The following is a 23,346-nucleotide window of genomic DNA, read 5'->3' as shown; positions in this document are numbered from 1 at the left end:
AAATAAAGCCTTTATAGCTAACTAGCTTTTGCCCGCGGCTTCGCCCGCATGATTTTCACACGGGAACATTGATTTTTCCGTAATAAAAGTTAACCTAGTCCTATCTTCATACTTGAAACTACATATATGTAAAATTTCAAGAAAATTGGATAAGCTGGTAAAGCGTGAAGAGGTAACAAATAAACTTATTTTCGCTTTTATAATATTAGTTAGGATTAGCAACAACAATATTCCCAATTGGGTTGACGCCAAGCAGGTCATGAAATCACAGCTGTATCTTCAACATTTATATGGTTATTTATACTTTAATACGAACCCTGGGCTTCGACCCATCGCGTCGCGAATCCAATTATAAAAAAGTATGAAATATTTTTCCAATAAAATAAAACTATAAAGTGTCAGCGGAAAAATTATAGTACAAGGGTTCGTGACGGGTGGCAATTGGAAGCGTTACTGACAGGGTGATTAATCAGCAGCCCCTCTTAACCCCACCACTGTTGAAACCTTCTCGAGCCATCAGTCAATTCATTAAGCTAACAAAGTACTGCCAGTAATGACTTTCCCAAAGGCTTGCCACTTCAATAGTAAGATCAGTGATGTAAGTTCCCCACCTATCGCCTAGCATTTTATGCATTGGTTCGCAAATCGTGAAGTTGCTTATGTGTTTATGCAGGTATTTACAATTTCTGCCTAATTTTCGATATAAAAATTTATTTTTTTATATTTTATTTTTTATTCCTCGAATTCGGTATATTTGAACTAGTCGTAAAATGATAGTTTCGCTAGTTTCGCTATGATATGACATTGAACTGAATAACAAAAGTGTTAAAAACGCACACGCGCACGAATCTAATAAAAGTATGAATTTATTCAATGTACGTCCCTAACTTTGGTACCTAATTCTTATTGCGTATACCCGGAGCCTAACTTCCAATTTTAAATTAACTAACATCAATAACAATCATCAATTTGAGTGAAGAAGTCTAATTAAAGAAGCCGTTACAAGTTACCTCCATAAATCTGAGGAAACAATACAGGCTATCCATTACGTAGGCCACTGTTTCTTCGCTTAATATTCCAATGAGGAAAGTTGGGGCCATCCGAGTCAACATAGTTTTTTAATGAACAGGGTCTTTCGACTTGCTTCGTTTCGTTTCATAAATCAATTTCCACTGGAAGTGTTTAATCTTAATATATTGTACCCTCTCGGACTACATAATGATGCTAAAGTTTCAGCTCTTGTAATAATTAATCGACACAATGTATCTCCAGTTACAAATGGGATAGTGCATTTAGATGATAATTATAAGAACTTATGTTTGGATAACGCAAAAATGTATGTAAACTTTTAGAGACTCATATTAAGGGTTTATGTAAAAGCTAGAAATATAATCATGCATCTGAATACAAATACTATGTAAAAAGTTGGAAACGAAAATTCGTAGCATAGAATATGCACTCATATTCGTAGTGAAGAATCAGGTAAATTAATTTCGTAGCACTTTTAACCGCTACGAAATTTTCGTAGTTCTTTCTCGTAGCACAACTTTGACCGCCGTTAAATATAATTGTAAATACATACACATATATGTACATATTAAAAAAAAGCAATTTTTATTATAAATAAAATTAATTCTATATAAAATATGTTCCTAGAAATCGTAACCATGCATCACCAAACACGATATACATATAATATGACAATCCACACAGCAACGTAACAATATAATAATACCGTCGACAAACAATGGGTATTATTCAAAATTCGCGTTTATTGTTTCGCATAAAACATGTTTCGTTGACAACGGCGTGTCGCATGCCTATTTGTTTCATGTTCTACACCAAATTATGCAGATAAGCGGTAGAATGGCGGGAACTTAGTCGCAGACTGATGCAAATTAACTACGCCATCTTCTATTCGCTTTTCATCTACAAAGTTGGCAACAGATACTGAGGTGCTTCCCCGTTTTCCGGACTTGTTAATCCCCATTATTAAATAACTTTAATATTTAATAACAACTTTAATGTTTGCATGAATCAGATAAAGGTATTCATGGCCGGCCCAATTAACTCAGAGTCCATTAAGACTTATCTGTTACCATGCTTTATTAAATTCGCGTTTCTCAGACTACGCCCACCCTAATAGAAAGCAATAATTACCTATTCAGTACAACACTTTTCAAGTTCTTAATTAAAATTTTAACTTTGAAACAAAGTGACGGGAGTGTTGTTATTCAATTCATTTGAGGACACTCCAGGACCGGCTTTTCGATTTTGCCCACGCCTTTGTAAACTCTCGTTCTCAAAATACACAATAACATCATCTGTTGTAAAACAGTTAGTACTTATGGCATTTGGAAGCTGTCTACGAGTATTAGGTATTAGTCGAAAAGGTGTAATATTTTATCATTTTTAATCTGTGTATTTAATATTATAAGTAGACAACATTTTGACATCGATAAAAATAATGTTTTTTTTTTTAGTAATATGGCGTGCCACGTGCAAAAAAAGACTCCTGAACTTCCTATATTCGCATAGTCAAAATATGTTATAGTTTATTTCTTAAGTCGACGGTAAACAACCACTAGAGTCCGCTGCCTGAGCGTCACTTGACTTATGACACATCGACAGCCCAAGTTTATTCAACGGCCCACCCGAAGTTAGCGCACAAAAACGTAGAGTAGCAAACTTTTTTTAACTGTTGTTTTAAAACTACTGTCTTAATTGAGATCCATTTTGTTGTAGATCATTATTTTTTCTCATAATTATCATCAATTGGTAAAGATTAGGTAATGTACTAGCTGCACTTCGAAACTGCCCTCGTAGGAATTTCGTTATGAAAATACTTATGTATAACAAATTTGGCGTGATTGATTAAAAACCACCCATTAAAATCAAATAATCTTTTGATTGTTTTTCGAATAAAGCTGCTTAATTACTATACAAAATAGTTTGCCCGCTCATACATTTAAATTTAGAAACTGCCAGCACTTTAGAAGCGAATAAGTAGTACTTAAACTATTTAAATCTCGCAGCGCAATTACTTGAAAACACTTCATATATTATCTAAGATATTGCCAATTAATTAAGTTACAACACTACTCCATAGTTCTGGTTCGGCATTGTTTGCTAACGAACCGACGGCTCGAGAGCCCTACACTTTAAAGCATCAACCTTCAGCTCCTTCGGAAAATATTGCCCTAGCTTTTTATCCTCTTGTTTGAATAATGGCTGTAAACGTACTGGGTGCCGGGAAAGGTGTCATGAAAACAAGTCGAGTTCAAACCACTAACGGTACTTGTTTATAAAACCAGTCAACTTTTGGTTGAAAGTGTTTTCCGACAGTTCTGGGGAAATGTAAAGTAAGCACTAGAACGGGTTGTAGTGTGCAAAAGGCTCTAAGTTGACTTTGCAAAGTTTGTTGGCAAAATATAAAACGCTTATACAGTTTGGCTCACGTCCTCGAAGATGATTTTGAATTAACACCAAGTTTGTCAATTTCCGCACATAATGTTGCGGCAAAACGAGTTGCGATGATGTTATTACCAAATTTACATGTATAAATTTACTAATTAACTAAATACTGTTATATTTCTTCGTAAAATTGACTCCAAAATATTTACATCGAAATTCGTTTAATACAATTAACTGCAATTAATACTATCGTTCAGATTTCGACGAATTCCAGTTTTTAATACCATTTGTTAGTAAAATTTTGTGATGTTTTTCACATTGGTTTTCATTTTATGATATTTAAGGATTAAAGTAGATTTTTTGTAATTTTCCAGAGAATAAGATAGATGGAGTAGATATTTTACGTTTATTTTGTATTTATAAAACAAGATGAAAAATAGCTTATCTTCTTTTTGTTTAATCGCTGTACATTAATGTTTTACTTACAGATTTCTTTGAATTAAATCTTTACAAGACTACTGAATACATAAATTATAAAATAGGTACTGAAGATTTTATTGAACATTACTTTCATCAGAATAGTTACGGTTATGGAAGATTGAGATGATGTTGATTTGATTTTTTCATTCCCAGTGACGTCACTGGAAGGCGATATAGTGAATCTGACGAAGGTGACCCGTTCGGAGATGGGTGCATACCTGTGCATCGCCGCTAATGGAGTACCGCCCTCCGTCAGCAAAAGGATAATGCTCCACGTGCATTGTGAGTACAATTGCTTTTTTTATTAGTGACGTTACTGTATGATTATTTATAATGAAGTTGATGATAAGAAGCGCATACATGTGCATAGCCGTCACTAGAATGCCGCCATTTATCATGAATATAATTATGCTTTGTGAATTGATCAGTTATTTAGGTAAATAGGGCTACCACCCCTTGTTTTATTTGCAGGTTGCTATTTTTCGTAATCTTATCTATGTTCTTATTGGTTACATCATATTGAGCTAGGACCAAGAGCAATGCCTATGAAAGCGCAATGTCAGTTTTACCTGACAATAACATCACCCGATTGCTTTATTCGTGTAGCATATCAATTACTAAATACTACACAGCTTATACCAAACAAAACAGAACACCCGGCTAGTCAACAAGTCACTAAGTTTCACTAAACATTTGCCGAGTACAGACGGCGTCGAATTCAGATGCGGGACACGCGCCAAAGATGATACGTGATAACACGAAAATCTCCCAATTGCTTACGTGTCGGGGCCGGGTTCGCGGGCTCCTCACTAACCGAGCATTGAATAACTCGCTTATAAATTAGTCTCGAGATCGGGAGATAAGTGAGCGTTATGTCGCTTTTTGCGCTGTGAGATGAGCGCTTTATCGGCTGAATTGAGCCGCGCCGTGAATTCATAATCCATCATTTGCATGTCACGAAGACAACTAGAATGAATTAGCTTGTATATACATGATATGTACGTATGAAAATAATAAAAAATATTTTTTTATTTTTTTTCTTTTATTTTAATTCAATACAAAAATTGGTTGCTACATAATTAAAATTTTACTCTAGTAAGTTTGTTTTACATCTAGGTGTGCTGTAATTGCCTCATCTCGTATTAAGTGGATGTAATTATTGTGGATAAATCATCAAACTGATAGGCGAGTGCACGTACAGATTCTTTGATAACCGGCCACTCTGACAAATTAGTTTCGTGTTCACCAATACCACAATCCGGTGTAAATACAGAATTCGTTACCGCATTTGGAAAATTTTAGAAAGTTAGGATTTTGGAGAACTTTTAAATCATACTATAGTCTGCGGCAAGGTTATATGCCCCTTTCCCATCGCATTCACTTAATAGAAATAAACTTATATACTGCTAGTAATAAATAAGAATAGCATATAATTGTGTGATTTCGACTATAGTCACAATGAAATTATTCATATGATTTATGAAAACATAGTTTCAATAAACTTAAAATTACAATTTAAGTTGTCAAAATTGTTATCACTTGTTTTTACTGCATTATGTTATGAATCTTAATTACAACACAAATAATATAAGTGGAGAGCTAGCACTATTTAATATATCTTGACAAGTGTATTATACCTACCTATATACTAGCATCAGTACGTAGTATAAAACGAAGTCGCTTCCCGCTGTCTGTCCCTCTAACATATGCTTAAATATTTAAAACTACGCAACGAAATTAATTCGTTGTTTGTTTTGTTATAAATAAAGTGATTCGAGAGGTATGTACGTATAAACCATATACATAAAATGCATAATATTGCATCTGTGCGAAGCCAGGGCGGTTTTCTAGTAGTATTATAATCTGTTGTGCTCATTTCCATCTGCACATATTGTGTGCTTTACCGTGGGGATTGTCGCTGCAACAATTCATGAATCTAAAACTCTAATTTCAGAATTTGTTTATTGTCTTTGGCAACTAACTTACCAATATTTAAAAATATATATTGTTTGGATTTTATACCGTAACAGATTTGTTGAATTATATTTTAATTTCTATACCAGCTTCTTTTTTATTTATTGTTTGCACGCTATTTTGGGAGCACCAAAAAACTTACAATGTACCAGTAATGTTACATCTAGTAAAGTATGGTCTTCGAGTTAATTGCGTTGACATGGAAAATGATTTTGTTCACTTTGACCTGGGTCTGGCTTATCATTACAAATATAGTATACTTGAGTTTACTACCTATAACAGCCCCAAACTTTCTTTACGGCTAACTTAATTTATGTACCTAACTTGTCCTATATAAATATTTCACTTTTTTCTTTCTTTTCGAGTGTCAGATTTTATTTAAGTCATTAAAGGCATCTGACATGACTTGTATCGACTACCTTTTTTTTTTATTTACCCAGGGGAATGCTTGTTACGCACTGAGTGTGGGACTCCTGGGCCGCTAGTCGGCTCAGCCTACCCACTAAACCCCTAGAGCGTTTTCACGCTGCCGTTATGGGAGACGTCACGGGGTCGCTAGGCATTACACCGCGACGCCCCCCAGCCGGCCTTCCGGCCCCGACCTGGGCGGGCAGCAAGCACAAGTGCTAACCACCCGCCCCTTACGCCACGCGAGCGTGGCGTGGACCATCAAGCCCACTCCGCACACCAGTCAGAAAGCTGACGGGGGAGCGGGCATGACCGACCACTGGTCCTGAAGGGACCAGTGGTCACAACACACATAGGACACACACAACAAAATCCTGGGTGCCACAGGGCACCCAAGTCTGCCTCTGTACGGGCGCAAGAGGTGATAGGCAGGTGACACCCACACATTGCGCCCTATACAGAGGCAGCCACCCTTCGGCCGCAGAGGACAGGGGGATCGTCGAGAGACATACCAACTCTCCTCTTCCCCTGCGGCCCCACCGCACCGTGTTCAGCGCCACGGCCGCGCTGTGGTCGCGGAGGACAAAACCCCGCGACCCCACCTCTGGTCCCCTCTAGTTTCCACATCCAAAGGCTGGTGGCGGGTCACCAGCCAATGGCAGTACTACCGAGGGGACCGTCCACCACGCCCAAAGCACCTAGCAAAGTCTCTGGCCTTGGGTTCCTCTTGGTTCACCGGGGTGGCTGGTTGTGTCAGACCAGCCCCCCCGGTTACTAAGCCCCACCAACGCGACAAGATGGGAACCCGTCGGTGGGGACTTGTATCGACTACCTATCGCAAGTACCTTCTACCCGTCAAGTAATCGCATACACACTAGTGAACTTAAATTATCAACCAGTATGCAGGTTTCCTCCCGATATTTTCCTTCGCTGGAAGCAAGTGGTTGTTTTTATGAAAAATATACACGAGTCGAATTAATATACAAACTCATGGCACGAGTAGGACTTGAACCTGGAACCTTTCGATCACATACCGATGGTTTTGACCACTAGACCACCACCGTTTCAAAAAAATTACTTATTTATAATACATAGCCAAACCATTGCAAATCGCAGATCGAACTCACGAACTACTGCGCATTGAGCTCTTCATGCCAATTATTATATAAATATTTATCCTTATTTTATCAAAGTGTTAACGGATATTTGAATAAAATACTTGATCCATAATTGTTCAAAAACAAATTCACTTTTTGATTGATTATAAGTAAAGTATACTCCTGTTCTTGTTAATTAATTATGGGTACTGCATAGTACATAATGTTTTTGAGGCGTGTAGTTTCACTCCAGAATAAGACCATATGTGGTCTCTGAGAAGTATATCCCACGGGTGTTTTTGTAAATTAATTAACAGTTCTAAATTCATGAATCGAACAACCCCGCTGTTGGAGTTCAATATTAAAGTTTTTTGGTGGCCAACTACACGCCAGATGCACAGCGTCCAGATAGCATTTGCATTGCATTGCCAATAACAGATTATTGGCAGTTCCGATGTAAACACTCCACTGATTGGATAAATATATGTTTGCTCACTTTCACAACATGTATGTGTCTACTGTCACTAGATGACGGTATTCGTAAAAGTCATGATGAATAAGATCTAACACCAGTGATATATTGATAAGAAAAAAGTCAACATTTCTAACAAATTTTTGAATCACTCTGTTGGAATTGTAAACTTTTATTGAAGATGATTCACCAACGCAAAAAAAATTCCTCCAATATCAATCTAAAATTAGACATTACTTATGAAACCTGTCAAAACGAAAGCAAAGTTCGAACAATCAAAAATTAATTCGCTGTTGGTTAAGTTATTCCTAAGTTATTAACTTAAATATCCATAAAGCAGATACTTATAGACACAATGGCTCGAGGAAGCGACGACAACTGAGAGAAATTCACTTCATAGGAAACGCAATTTGAAGCGAACAAACAAACTACTGCCGTCTGAAACCCTTCCACTCAGTTTAATTACTTCACAAAGAATGCGTCGCGTTCGCTCGATGAGGAGACAAAATTAACGCTCTCAAATATTTAATTTAAATTTTCTTCCCCGAAAACGAATGATAACAGCGACTGCCGGAGACTTGTGACCGCGGTGGCAGCATAAAAAGAATTTCAGAAAGTCAACAGTTCATTTGTAACAGTTAGTGCTTCGTAATGCGATGAGTTTCTTTTAACGGCGACGGTAAATTGAATTTAGACAAAAAAGAAAATTAACAAGTACAGAGTAAACAAATTGCAATCTATTTGTTGGGAATCCTGCTGCTGTAGTAATTAATTTTAGGTTGCGTTACTATCACGGCTCTTAAATTAAAAGCAAACAACATTTAAAAAACAAATAGGGGAGAGTATTTTGTGTGCGAAATTCCTCACTTGCGAGTGTTGAAATAACTAAAGCACAAGGCAAGTAGATATAAAACGCGAAGAAATCCGAAAACGGGCGAGGCGTGTGCGCCGTTCGGTTAATCAAACTGTCACTTCAAGAATTCCGCGCGGAATCCTTCCCGAGAAAACTCCCCGTAACTTTTGATTGCTGTGGAGAATACCTACCTACTTATACATTTACAGATTGCTTAATCACGTTCCTTAAATCGTCTTTGAACTTCCCGTAATCTTTACTTTGAGAAGTTACTATATTAGTAAATTTCCACACGGCTTTGCAGTTTCTATTGGTACTACATCCCAACGATACATATTCCGATTTGCTGAATAAGCAAACGCTTTGCGTCGCTTGTCCAATTATTAATTAGAACAAAAATTCTGATCGTTGAGATTTTGTTCGCTAAATTGGCCACTCGAACTCGTAAAAGCTATTCAAAGGAACTTAACGACGGTCAAAGAGAATAACCGCAAATAAGCTCCGATTTAAGGCAGAGTAAGAAAATTCCGTTTTCCTTAATTCACCCTAAGCAGACTCGAGCTGGTGCGATTGTTTACATTTTGTGAAATAATCCGTTCTTTTTAGAAACAATTTGACGCTTTTGTTTCTTTAAAGGCGACGGTTTAACGCTTTGATGTTTGCTCTTCATAAGCTTTTGTGTTAAACCAAACCTTGTTACTTTAAGATATTACGAAAACGAAACGATTTTCTTAAATTCTGACTTTGATCGCCTTTGTATTTAGTTTTGGATAAAACGATTTAATAGACAGATGTTTGATATAGAAAATCGTCTTCGTCAGTCTGTTAGAAAACAAGAAATTAAACAAAAATTATGTAAGTATGAACTTATTTCCCTAAATCAGATTAGACTTTTTTTTAATCGTTGTTTATTTTGAATTTATTTGTACCTAGTAGTATTTAGTAAAGTAGTCTATGGTTAAAAAGATTTGCTAGATAGTGCATTGGTGTTATTCGATATTGGAAAATTTTCACAATAAATCCGTGGATATTTAATTATATTATTCGTTTCTATTAACTTTATTGCACGAAAAAAAGTACAAAAATTAAAACATACCTATATTCTGTGAAATAGTATTGAGCTATGTTTAGCGTTTGAGTTCTTAATCCGTGTAATCTGACTAAAATCCAAAAATCCACTGCGTCTTCATTTGTTTTGGTAGTAAGTACTATTAACTCGACTTTAATTGCGGACAAACACAGTCCGATACATAGCGAGTACAAACACAAGTATGCAACTCTGGGATAATATTCTGAGTAAACACCTGACAGTCACAGCAATGCACCCGCCAAAGTGGCGGCGTGAAGCGAACAAACAAACAAACATGCGATACCGCTCCTCCACTGAATTTGTGGATTTCAAACTTGATTCAATAAAGAACATAATGAACTAGTTATCAACTTTGGTTTAATTATTATGAACAAGCTTTTACCCGCGGCTTAGCCCGCGTAAATTTTCTACGGAAACTGTTATTTATCCGGAATGAAAAGTCCTTAGACCCTATAATATAACCTTCTCCATACTTTAAACTACACGTATACAATATTTCAAGAAGATTGGTCGAGTAGATAGAGCTTAAAAGGTAACAAACAAATAAACTTACTTTAGCATTTAAATATTAGTTAGAATTAGGATAAAATATATAAAAACGTGGTAATTAAATAATTAACATTGTCTTTTTTTGGATAACATACAAATAAAAACTTACATTCTGTAAAAATTCAAAACATAAAAAATACATTTTTAAGCATAGAGTGACTTTGGTTTCTACCAAATTCATCAAAATTCAGGTTATTTTCAGCACAGTTTGCATAGCTATTTACACGCGGTTAAACTGGGATAACAAAAAAAAATCCATTTGTAATAAACACAAATTGAAAGTTATGTTAACAAAATGCAACTGAAACTGCAATATAAGTGAAACGTTTGCCCACATCCGCAAATTAATGCCCACCGGGCTACAACCATTCAAAATTAGTTCAATGCAATTAATGTTTTACACAATAAATCCCAAAACTGTTTAAACATTTCAAATTTGTTTTGGTTCATAGGACTTGGCAATTAAGCAGTATTTTGCAGCTGTTTTTTGTCAATAAACAATTTATTGTATAAATTATTACGATAAAAGATATAAAATCAATTAGTACAGCAGGTACTTTGTGTTTTATGAGACGATAAGTTATTATTGAAGATGCTGGTAAGGACGGGCGTCTTTACCAGCATCTTCAATAATAACTTACCGCCTGTGAACCGAAAGGTCCCAGGTTCGAATAATACTCGTGCCAAATAAGTTTGTATACCATATTGTGTTTCATACACCACCACTTTTTCCAGTTAAGAAAAATATGGTGAAAAATCCTGCACTCTGGTTGACTATCAACTTGTGTGTGCAATGGGAGAGGCAATAACAAACCACTCCATTAATAGAGCCAAGAAAGTCGTTGTATGTGTTTCATTCAACGTAATGACCACGACCCTCAACCATGAGAAATACTACTATGAAAAAGTTATTATTAAGTAAGGCCATCTAGCCAATACAAAAGCTATATAGCAAAGCAAGTAAGAATGTTCCATATTTTTAGATGATAAAAAGTAGACTGATAAGACGTTTGTTTTTCCCTGTTTTTATTCGAGTTAATTTTTAAAAGTTGAATGTTCATATATATAAAAAAATAAGCTTATCAAATGGGAAAACATTTTAGCTTAACATTTAATTCATAAGTGAAGACGTAGTAATTTCCTGAAATAAAAGTATGTCATATTACGTAGATCATTCATTTCTTTCAACATAAATACGTATACCAAGGAATAAACATATAGACCCCATGAGGACGTCGCTCGCTACTTAATTTCAATTTACTTAGTAAAAAATCTTTATGATTTCAATTTTTGACAGTGCAGACATAAGTTAGTCATTTTGAGACTCCATGTGTGAAATTTGATTTTTAAAAGCCATTTTTCGTCCACAGTCCATCCTCTAGTACAAGTGCCAAATCAGCTAGTGGGGGCGCCCAGCGGGACGGATGTCACGCTGCAATGTCACGTGGAGGCTTCACCAAAAGCCATCAACTACTGGACTAGAGAAAACGGTGAGAGGATTCATCACTACATAGTATAAAACAATATCCCTTCCCGCTGTCTGTCTGTTCCTATGTGTGGCTTAGATCTTTAAAACTACGCAACTTATCTTGATACGAGTTTTTTATAGTGTGATTCCTGAGGAAAATTTATGTGAATAATTTATTTTGATTTTACCCAAATGAAGCCGTGACAGGACGCTAGTACTAATTAATACAATGCGAAAATTTGTGAGTTTTTAACATTAACATTTCAAAGATTGTGAACAATCTTCTACAATTTGTAAAAATAATGATTTTACTTTGTCTACATTTTTATCAACGACTTAATCAAATATTATAGATACAATTCTGAAACAAAAAGTTAATACAATCTGAGACAACACTATCACTACCATTTCAATGAAATAAATATTCTTTCTGTAATCTTTGATTACGGCTTTGCAAAAGCAATGATGTTTACGAGGTTGTAACTCACAAACCATATTAAGGGGCAAGCACGAACCTTAAGAATGGAATGAGCAACTAATTTCATTATCCATAAAGCACATTTGAAGCGTTAAGGCACTCATTAAACTGGTCGTTATTCATAATTCTACTATCCGCCGCGACAGCCCACTGGCGCTAGTGGTTTACAAGTTATGGCATTTTTATGGTTGTATTTAAAGGGAAAAATTATGCGGTTATTTCATGTCCGTTTTTCATTTCCCAAGATTTATTTTGACTTTGATTATACCGCGTCGATGTTACGGCTTATTAACGACCCCATAATTATTACCGAGATGACAACGTAAAATATTACTCGGAATTAATGAAAGGAAATCGCGAGTTATGTTTCCAGAAAAAAATTAAGTGCGTGCCTATTTGTCCGATGACTTGAAAGGTTGCTACTGAAAAGGCCTTAAGTGAAACTCTATAACAACGGTGTGATAGGTGTCATCGTCTCGTTAAGAAACACATGTAATATAATAACATATTCGTATTTAAACCATTAATCGAATTAACTGTAACTTCCCAATTTCTCCATGATAGTTCGCTCCCAATAAAAAAAATGCTTTTGAATGCAGTTACTAGAAGTTCTTAGATAGATTTTGGTTAATTGGTTAATCAACCAAAAAGTCATTAGATTTTGTTATCCACAGGCAGTTGTAACCTATTATCTGAGTATGTATATCTCAAAGCGAAATAAAAGTAATAAAAAACGAATTAAAGATAACAAACGGTCTCAATGAAAACGCGTAGTAACTAATACAAATAAGACTCTTAACCTAACAAAACATCGGCCGAGGGGTCGGCTACTTCATTATTTCTCATTAAAATGGCACCTCCGGGATAAAAGTTGCTTATTTAGTGGTCCGGTGACAGATGGACAAAGCACTCGCTTTGTAAAGGCGCCGAGTGGAGACACGTTTAATATTTACTCTGGAAAGTTCAAACTCCAACGAGTCTCGTGTTTAATGAAAGGAAAATCGTTTTGTTTAAAACTAAAACCATTGGCTTTATAACTTTAGAGATTAAATGAGCATAAGCTTTTATAAAATCGTTAAGATGTCTCCTTTTGTTAGAGTAGTTTACCTATTACAAAAATAAGAATAAATTATATATTGTATATAGACGCTGCCGGACGCAAGATACTTTTAATCAGTCTTTGGGAGATGCCCATATCCGGAAGTGGACTGATAGAAAGAGTAGACTCCTTGTGGCTGAGATGATGATAAATACTTATCAATACTCATACTATGGCTTAAGTCACAGGTCAATTTCCACAAATGGATCCAAAAAATGTACGCTCTCGTAGCTAGGGGATATTATTTAATCATTGAATATAAGTAAAATATTTGACATAATTGTCTTCAGCAAAATTCTTGTTTAAATTTATTATTACATTATGACCGAGATAGTAAACTGCTACGTATTCGACGATTAGTATAGTATAAACCTATCGATGTGGAATCGTCGAATTAGTTAATTAATCATTATTGTTTATTGCGTTCACTGACTAATGGCATTGGTTCCAACACCATGTTGTCATTAGGCAGTTATTGAATCTTCCTAAATTCACAAATTCCTAAATTTATTTGAATTTCTTTCAAGACGCAAACTATACAAAATGTTGTTCGTTTGTTTGTCAATGTAGTACTACACTATTGAGGTTTAACAACTTCTTACAATAAGTACTAGTAATAATATTAAACCAGCAAAGTTTTGATACTTGAACTACAAAAAATTCAGATTACTACATTAATAATAAGACTAGACACTAGTACTTTAATCAACCAAAAGAAATAGTATTGGTTTGGTAATCCAAACATTTCATACGTACAAAAGTAATTAAACCATCCAGATTATCAAAATTCTCACGCGATGCCACTAGTTACAAACATTTATGTTACATAAAAACGGTAACCGGACTAAACTTCACCTACTGAATTGAGTTTTGATTTGTATAGGTGGGCATGAGTAAAATACATAGTGACTGTGGGCTAAAGCAATTTGCAGCGGGCAGCCAGTGGTCTTTGTTGCATATCAGGCGGTAATAGAATTTGGTCCGCTTTTTGCGCGGTCACTCGCCCGGGGCACCTTTGTAAATGCAACCGAATCTGCCGGCTATATATCTGCATTATTCGGTAATCCGATGACGTTAATTGTATTAATAATGTCATTTGTTTCGTATGTTTATTTTGTTTTTGGTTAGTTACCTTGTTAGTTACATTATAATGTGGTAAATACTATTTAATATGTTCAAGCTTTTATTTAACTTGTAATGTATGTAATCATGTATGTATGGTAAATTTGTTTGTTTGTGTGGAATTTTTCAACTTAATCTTGAAACAAGATATCTTCAACCGATTACTTAACCAGTAGTTTCTAGCTTGTGAGAAATAACTATAAATTTAAAGATTGACGAGAAAAAGTGCCTGTGAAGGTCTAATTTCTGAATAAATGATTTGAATTTTGAATTTTGAATTTTGATTGAGCAGCAGTTCAACATTGCAATCTTGTACACACATTTAGTTTAGATGACGATGTATTATTATTATGGCATGCATGACCTAATGGAGCACCTAGGATTAGCTGTCGATGACAAAACTCCCCAACGGTTTACACCATGGAAATTATTTTTTTTCACGTGGCGAAAGCAATAACATCTCTGACAATAATAAAATATTGTATTGACATTTATAATTCAGGTCTGCAAACAATCGTTCAATATAATTATGAAAACGTATTCCTCATCTCTAGATTTTTGAAAGTAATTTTGTAATACACTTTGATAGAAATAATATTTTAATTTTTTACGCTTCATAATAATCCTCAAATTTAGATGATTTTCAAGATTTCCTTGTACTTTTTGCACACAATTCGCACACGCTCGCATCTAGCTTAATTTGAGAGTGCCCCAGCTTAGAAGCGGCCGACACTGACCGCATAAACTGTTCGATTAGACCACAGAAAAATATAAGTTTAAAGACCGCATTGCGAAAAAGTTTTGTTCGTTTTGTTGGCATTCCGGCAGCTGCGGCCGCGCTCACACATGTCGCGCCGGCAGGGTTGCCAGTAAATCCGATCCTAACTCGACTTTAGTGGTGGCGCGTTGTCGCCTAACCACCCGCCCCGCACGACACGACGCTTGTTGCAACTGCAACGCGTCCGCTAATATTGGACCGCTTTAGTCATTAATTTAGTGGAAAATATTTTCCAATTCTATGGTTTAGATACGCTTGTTATTTACTTTCATATTTAAAGCATTTTTGAAAAATATCTAGTTTAATAGTTCTATAATACTTAAGATCATTTTGACAGTATTAACAATCTAGGTCTATTCATTCATGAAAAGCCAATACAAACTTGAGAATATCTTAACGTATCTCTCCATAGAACTTACCCTTAATTACCCACGACAATACCTTTACTTGACAAAACTACTGTGTAACGAAAACGAATAGAATTATATTTTTAACGGACGCGTCTACTCAGCCTGCCAATATTTAATATAAAAAATGGAGGAGTTAAACACTGGGTATTCAACAAATTTTCGAACACATGTACCTACTCAACCATTTTCTAAGCGTAGGCAATAACATTTTCAGTCTTCAATCAAGCGCACGCGGAGCCAGACGTACAAATAGAGGGTGTAGGCTGTGACCATAAATTGTGGAGAGTACAAATTAAATTAGGTAATACACAGTGACGAGCGGGCAACAGAGGGGACCAGCCGGGACACGAAAGGGGAGTGACCGGGCCCGGGCGGCCACGATCCGATGTTTTTGTTGCCATTTTAATAACAAATTCTAATTAAAATATATTTACCGTTTATCGATGTGACACATTTATAAACTTTTGTGTATAGTATAGGATTTTATATATATACAGGGTTACTGGTATCTATATTCCAAAGGCTCATAAGGTACATAGAGACTAACATCTTTTGTTCTACGACTTTTGTCTACACATACATTGTCCTTTTTTTAGTTTTAATGTCGTTTCTATAAAACGTTAACTCTATATTCGATTCCGCTACATAACGCTACTGTACTGTCTCGTGTTGTATATTCTATTACATAGAATTAAGATGTGTAGAATCACAAATTAGATTTTATTTTATATAAAAAAAAACTACGAATCACGAAAAGTCGTAGAATAAAAGTTGCTTGTTTTGATGTACCCAAGTAGTCTTTAGGAGATTTTGCGTTTGATACCAGTAACCCTACATAATATACCTATAGATTTGCGTGCCAATGGTCTGACAACCAGGGATGCGAAGTGGAGACGAAAATGTAGGAAATGGACCGTGGGCTCCGACGCTAAACGGCTGACAAAGAAACCGGGAACATGCTCAGACGAGAGAGAGTATACAATTTCGTAAGCGTTTACAGAAACTAAATTAAATAGTTCAGTTTGTCAACAGTCCTGTTTTGTTTAACAACAATAAAGTAACGATGAGAAACTTTTGAAGATTTATTTAGGAAGAAAGAAAACATTGATTTTAATAATTTACTAAACTTTTGTTTAATCACAATTTTAGATAATTATTCTTAAATACAATACAAATTAGCACCGATTTGAAATAAGCTGAATAATTCTAGACAATCATTGTTAAATACAATACGAATTAATTAACTCAGGCAATAAACAAAAGAGGGCGTGGCTGCGGTGACATCAAGGTGTCAGGTCCAGTGACCACAGATCCGTGGCCGGCGCCGGCGCGACGCAGGACTATGGCCCTTGACCACCCCTTTAGCACGCGACAGATATTAATGACTATCACTATTATAGTGAGATAAATCTGAAACTTAATGGTTATGATCTGTTTGTTCTTACTTTTGAATTTTCTTGAAAGTAGCGTCGACCGACTCTGAATGTAATTAAAAATAATACTTAAGTACTTTAGTAATTACACTAATTATATACACCTATGTATATAATTTCTCGTACAATACATACAGAAACATGCACAAAAATCACCCGTTACCATGATGCACCAGTTAATTTTGCTTCATGCTTTTGAAGACTTGTCAATGTCAAAATACGCTATTGGTCATAACACAGATTATACGATACTTCCACTAAATTATATCGTGAATTAAAAATTCGAAGTATTTTATATGAAGTCTATACAATAAAACTAACACCACCAAAAATACGCTTGAATTTGCTGCAAGGAACTTGATAGTAGAGACGACTATCTCGCATTTTCTGAGAATAGACTACGATGTGCGACAATGTATTTAGAAACCAAGAGAGGAAAATATAAAAGTCACGTTTGCGGCAAACGCTAGCACAGTGGGTTATTTTTGAATTTGTGTCGGGCTGTCCATTATTTAGCCTTTCGTTTATGTGCAACCATATCTTGCAAGCAATCCCTTTCCGCTTCTTTGTCAAAATGAGTACGTAAGTGGGATGGAAATTTGCATAGCGGATGTAAGAAAAAGAGGTATGATGTCAAAAATAATTTTTTTTCTTAATTTTCTTTAATTATTTAAAATTTTTGCCTTTGGGGCATCAGAGCCGAGAATTTCTTTAAAATATTCCATTTCTGTGATCATAATATTTTTTCAATTTCGAGCATCTTTTTGTAATTTTATTAAAGTTTTCTAAACGCATTTCACATAAGTTTTTTACGTCTATTATTTAAAGGACGGGAGATGATAATGCAATTTTGTTGTGTCATGCTATTATATCGTTTTGGGCCAGTTGTATTTGTCTTCCACAAGGACTCTTTTTCTTACTCCAGGGGCATTAATAAAATTCTGTTCTTTTCTAAAAAATTTTTTTGAAATTATCTCTTCATTAGATATTTCTTACAGATTGTTTCCGTAGATATTTTGTATAATTTTATTTAGTTTACTAAATCAATATAAATATAAAATGGGTATATAAAATATATTAAAACTATAACTAATCTTAACTAGGCATCTTATGAAAGCTCAAATAATATCAAAGAATTTTGGAATAGACACTGCACTGTAAAATTTACAAGAATCTCGTAATGAAATAGCTACAGCCAAAAAATTTCAATTAAATATCTTTGTGCGGAATAAACCATGGTGGCTGGATGAAAATAAAAATAAAACTGCTCCCGCAAAATAAAGCAGAGAAAGAAGAATGCAAGCAATTTTTAATGTGGCGCGAGCGACGTGACCCGCGCGCTATAATGTAGCCAACGAGGCAAATTTGGCCGAATCGTTGAAGACGATTAACTAATTTTAACTATAATCGTATAAACAAACATAATTGTAGGTGAGGTGATCCAGTGGTGAAGACTGTCTGCGTTGAAAAGTTACAACTTTGAATCCAACTCGTGTCAAATGATTTTGTAACCACCATCATCAATCTGACTCATGAAGTAGTTTAGATCCAATTTGTTCTCCTATTTTTGAGCAATTTTTATCCGGAATCCGCGGTGCTAGGTCTATCCACATTGCAAATTGAAATTTGAGAATGAATGAATATTATGAAGACGAAAAAAATACTAAAATGTGTACATTTTAGTATATTGTAATATAGACGTAGTCGACCGAAGGCTGAAATGCATGATGACCAATGAGCAACGCTGACCACATAAAAATATATATTAACAACTCGAGCAGATTGTCAATTGTTTAAAAATTAAAATCCAAGAACTTATACAATACCAGAAATTATATAAATCACTTAGTTTTAACCAATATCTATTTGGATAGATAGGAGACGTGTTGATGATTTTTTTTAAACTTATGTACATTTTCCCAAACAATCTCGTTTTTACCAATCGTTTTAATAAAAGTATTACCAATACTGCAACACCAACAAGGCTGGAATGGAATACATTTCAACCTGCTTTTATGTTTATGTATCAGTACATATTGATAGGCTATTGTTTGGGTGGTAGGGCCCCGACGTGGACGCAACATATTTCAATTCGATATCGGGACAACGGTCGGAAGAGAGCGAATATAAATGGTGGTTCGTATCGGAGGTGGGCCAAATAACTGCATTACTTAACGAAGATGTAACGAGTGTTACGAGTTCGCTCGTGTAGGGATAATTCGCCAAATGTTTTGTAAGTTATATTGAAATAGATTAAAAGCCACCAACAGTTTAGATACGATTGATTCGCTTAGCGGATTTTATTTGTATTTTATATTGTTTACCGGTAGTTTCCAAACACCAGCGGAATCTTCAGCAGGTTTAGGATCATAAATATTATAGAATATTGAAGTTATGTAACATTTTTAAAATCTCACATTAAATTTCTAAGTCGTCATATTCCCTTAAATTAACGAGCATACTAAAATTTTTTTAGGTAGCTGGTTACCTCATTGATATACCTTTTCCTAATAAAAAAACTAGCAGGATTTTTTGTGACTTATGAGTTTAGAATTATGTACAAGTTATATTCTAAATCTATGTACATAATTAAATTCATACTTAGAACATATTATAAAATCAAACTAAGCAAGCTACTTACTAATTCAAAACGCGATTTAGAAATAAACTATAATACCCTCACTAGTTCAATAGAACTTGGCTCACGTCGATATCAAAATCGTCTAATAAAATATTATGTGCGCAGGTGAGATGATAATATCCAACGACAAGTACCACATGAGCGAGATCAACAGCTCAGCGTACAGTGTCCAGATGAGGCTGGTCATCAGGAACATACAGAGGAGCGACCTTGGAGGATACAAGTGTATCTCCAAGAACTCCATAGGCGACGCCGAGGGCAATATTAGATTATATGGTAAGAATATACCTATTTTTTCACCCATATTATAAAAATCTCTTTCGAAGAAGTCGATTAAATTTAGATTTGTCGAGATTGTTTGATCATTTAAATGGGGGTAAGGGGTAATCTTTTTGAGCCAGCAATAAAAAGCGACAATCGAGCTTGCATTCGTTGCATTTTATGCTACACTACATACATTTTTGTATGCTTTAAAGTAAAAAAAAATAGTAATAATTTTTTTACTGATATTATTCTTTATATCCTAAGTCACTTATCAATTATACAAAAACAGACACAAACGCATCGTAATTGGCGTAAATTTTATGGAAATTAAAATATTCCTCGCCATTCTGATAATTGCAATTAATTGCATTAATTGTAATTGTATAAGTAGTAAAATATTTATAAGCTAGATATTATTTCTGAATGAGATATTTATATTAACTTTTTGAAATAAAATTACGTCTTCGTTTATATAGGGATATATTTATAAATAAAAATATCTACATTTATATGTAAGTGCGGCTATACCTAGATTAAGCCGGCTAGGCCAAGGTTTCAATTAATTACAACTAGGCAATTTTAATTAATAGTAGCTGTAACCTGTTGATGTTCAGCTAGACCCAGGTGCAGCGGGGCTTTATTTGTTAAACCTAAGTGTATCGTGCTGACCTTCGGCCTTCGACCTGGAAGACCCTAGTCAGAGCTACTTAATAATAGCCAGAGCATAAATGCGAGAACTGGAATAACTGAGACTGAGAATAGTAAAAACAGACTCCGATTAAGTTGGAGGTATCAGAAAAGAAAAAAGCCAGAGCTACTTGGTGATCACGATACACAGCCATGACTGTGATTATGATTTATGTTTACTGACTTCGCGTATTTACTATGTGTATTTTGCTAACCATATTGTTCAAACTTCATTTCAATACACAGAAATGGAACTACCAAATCGTAAGTTCCGGGACTACGAAGACCGGAGTGATTCCTTAGAAGAAACGAATGACGTGCGATCCACACTCCAAGGTTCCTTACGAGAAGGAGGGCCCCGAACGGAGGACGCCGGTTTCCTCGGCGGCGGCGGGCCCTCCCTATCCGCAGGGCCCCAGAGCACCCGGGCCCCGCTCACAGTCTTCTTGGTTACAGCAGCAGTACTCGCATTCTAAACTTTGTTTTTAAAGCCATGCCAAAAGTAACTTCTGTAAAGAAACGCTTATATCGCATGTTTACTGTTCTTTCAACTCCAAACACGAGTTTCTCGTTGCGATATTGACATTCATAAAAAAATATGTTCAATATCGTACAGATTTTATTGTATATAACGTTTTTATTTTTAGAAAAGTTCGAAATCTGTTTTTATTGTTTTCATTGGAAAATAAGCATGAGAATATAACATTAAATACACCGGAAAAGAATACGTAAAATTTTGCATGGCTTTTTGTACAGTGCAAACAGTAGAGAAAATAATCCTGAATGGACGTTAAATGGAGTAGATATCAAATAGTGTTAATGAAAAATAATGAGTAATGAAGTAAATACATATTTATCGCTGTATGGACAAATTTAAAGTGATTGTGGCATTATAAAAATAAAAATAGTAAACAGTTATCGAACCAAGCTTATAAGTAATGTAAATGACTATACAATATTAACCATTGAAAAGAAATGTATATATATCTAATATCTTCCAAACATTAGTCAGAATCTGTTTTTTTGTCAATTTTTTTTTTTATTATATATTTTTGAAGCAGTTTTTCCTTCTATGTAATTAACTAATCTAACTTATTTGTTATCTAGATCCACATAATGTATCCTTATATGAACTGTATCGATTTCGCCAAACTTCCCTGTGCGGATCATTTAAACAAGTTTTAACTTTTTAAACTTTTTTACCTACTTACTCTAAAATAGAATGCTATCAAGGCCGTGTTAATTTGAAAAGTTACTACCTACTTTAAAATAATTTAAATGGTTCCAAAATTTATATGAATGAGGACAAGATTAGCAAAAGTATTTGTTGTGATGTTGTATACTTAACGAAATTATGAAATGTTGACGTGTAAATATTAAACTTAGCCATAAATTTATTAAATATTCAAGTAAAAAAATATTTGCTTCATTATTTTGATAAAACTGTATTCCAATAATTTGTTTACTTTGCATATTTTGCAATTCGAATATTGCGTTACTTAATTTTCGTACGGGATGTAAATTTTTAACAATACGTTAAAATGTATACATAGGGTAATTGTAAATTGTTAATGTTTTAATACTGTTGAATTTTATGATCATTATTTCTAAGATGTGAAAAATATTGAGTGTGTATTCAAAATAATACCTACTATACAATGTTCCAAATAATATTCGGAGTAGGTATTTTGTTACATAATATAATTTAATATCTACCATATGTAACACATCTGTAACTAGTCTGTCATTTTTTATATAACAGCCTTATGTACGATATGATATTGCCTGCGAAACAAATATAAACGAAATAATGTTATGATGTTTTATTTTAAAGGTTCCAAAAGATTTAGCTCGATGTTGTCTTACTGTACGTTTAGTGACATTGTTCAAATTAAAAAAAAATAAGAAATATATATCCGGTAAAGGAAAACGTCATGCGTGTTAATTCCATTCATAATGTCCACGATACTCACCGATGTCCTAATATTTTATAGTGCATGTATATCTCTATATACATGCAATTATAAATTATTAGGTCAGGAACATACTCTTACTTATAATTCAATTATATATGTCTCATCTTGAAGACTGCGGCCACCAGAGCTCGTGCCTTAATTTAACACTTAGTCAAAATAGACAATTTGGAGAAAGGGCTGACGATATCCCGTCTCGACCCTCTTAATAGGCACCTTCGGGCGACGTGGGGGTAAGTGCGATGCCGACAGAGTGTAACCGCTGCATTAGCGAAATTACCTGGGGTTCTATTATTTTCATTGCGACAACCAATAAGCACGGAGTTTCTGGTCTAAATGGACACTTGTTGATTGAGACAAGTTTGTTTAATTCATATATTCTTGTAAGGAATATAATTTGGGTATGCTGTAAATTCTATTTAGCAAATTGGCGGCCTCATCGCCAAAATTACCGAGTAATGCGAATACTTATCAAGTTATTTAAAAAAATAAACTGATGCATGGATTTAGTAAGTACTTCGTAGTACCTACTAATTCCATGGGTCGATGTCAGGCAGACGATCGGTCGTAAAACTAAAACCAAATTTTCAAAGTTTAAATTTAAGCTTACTCCGGGCTTAGGAGCAACACGATCGGAAATGCAACCGGGAATATAT

At 34.8% G+C, this 23,346-nt stretch overlaps 1 protein-coding gene across 4 annotated transcripts in view; it reads left to right on the top strand.

Moving 5' to 3' along the window:
* LOC128678838 (lachesin-like) overlaps nt 1-22,531 on the top strand; it is a 64,831-nt gene extending 42,300 nt beyond the window's left edge. For all 4 annotated transcript variants that reach the window (XM_053760689.1, XM_053760695.1, XM_053760678.1 and 1 more), the window contains 4 exons: nt 4,048-4,176; nt 11,708-11,827; nt 19,872-20,042; nt 20,964-22,531. In XM_053760689.1, the coding sequence (XP_053616664.1) occupies nt 4,048-4,176; nt 11,708-11,827; nt 19,872-20,042; nt 20,964-21,193 (650 nt within the window). In that variant the 3' untranslated portion in view covers nt 21,194-22,531. The remainder of the gene's footprint in view (nt 1-4,047; nt 4,177-11,707; nt 11,828-19,871; nt 20,043-20,963) is intronic.
* Nucleotides 22,532-23,346: the final 815 nt, after the last annotated feature.

The sequence above is a fragment of the Plodia interpunctella genome, chromosome 2 (assembly GCF_027563975.2).
Source record: "Plodia interpunctella isolate USDA-ARS_2022_Savannah chromosome 2, ilPloInte3.2, whole genome shotgun sequence".
In the NCBI taxonomy this organism is placed as follows: Eukaryota; Metazoa; Arthropoda; class Insecta; order Lepidoptera; family Pyralidae; genus Plodia; species Plodia interpunctella.
This window is presented reverse-complemented; position numbering and strand designations above follow the sequence as displayed.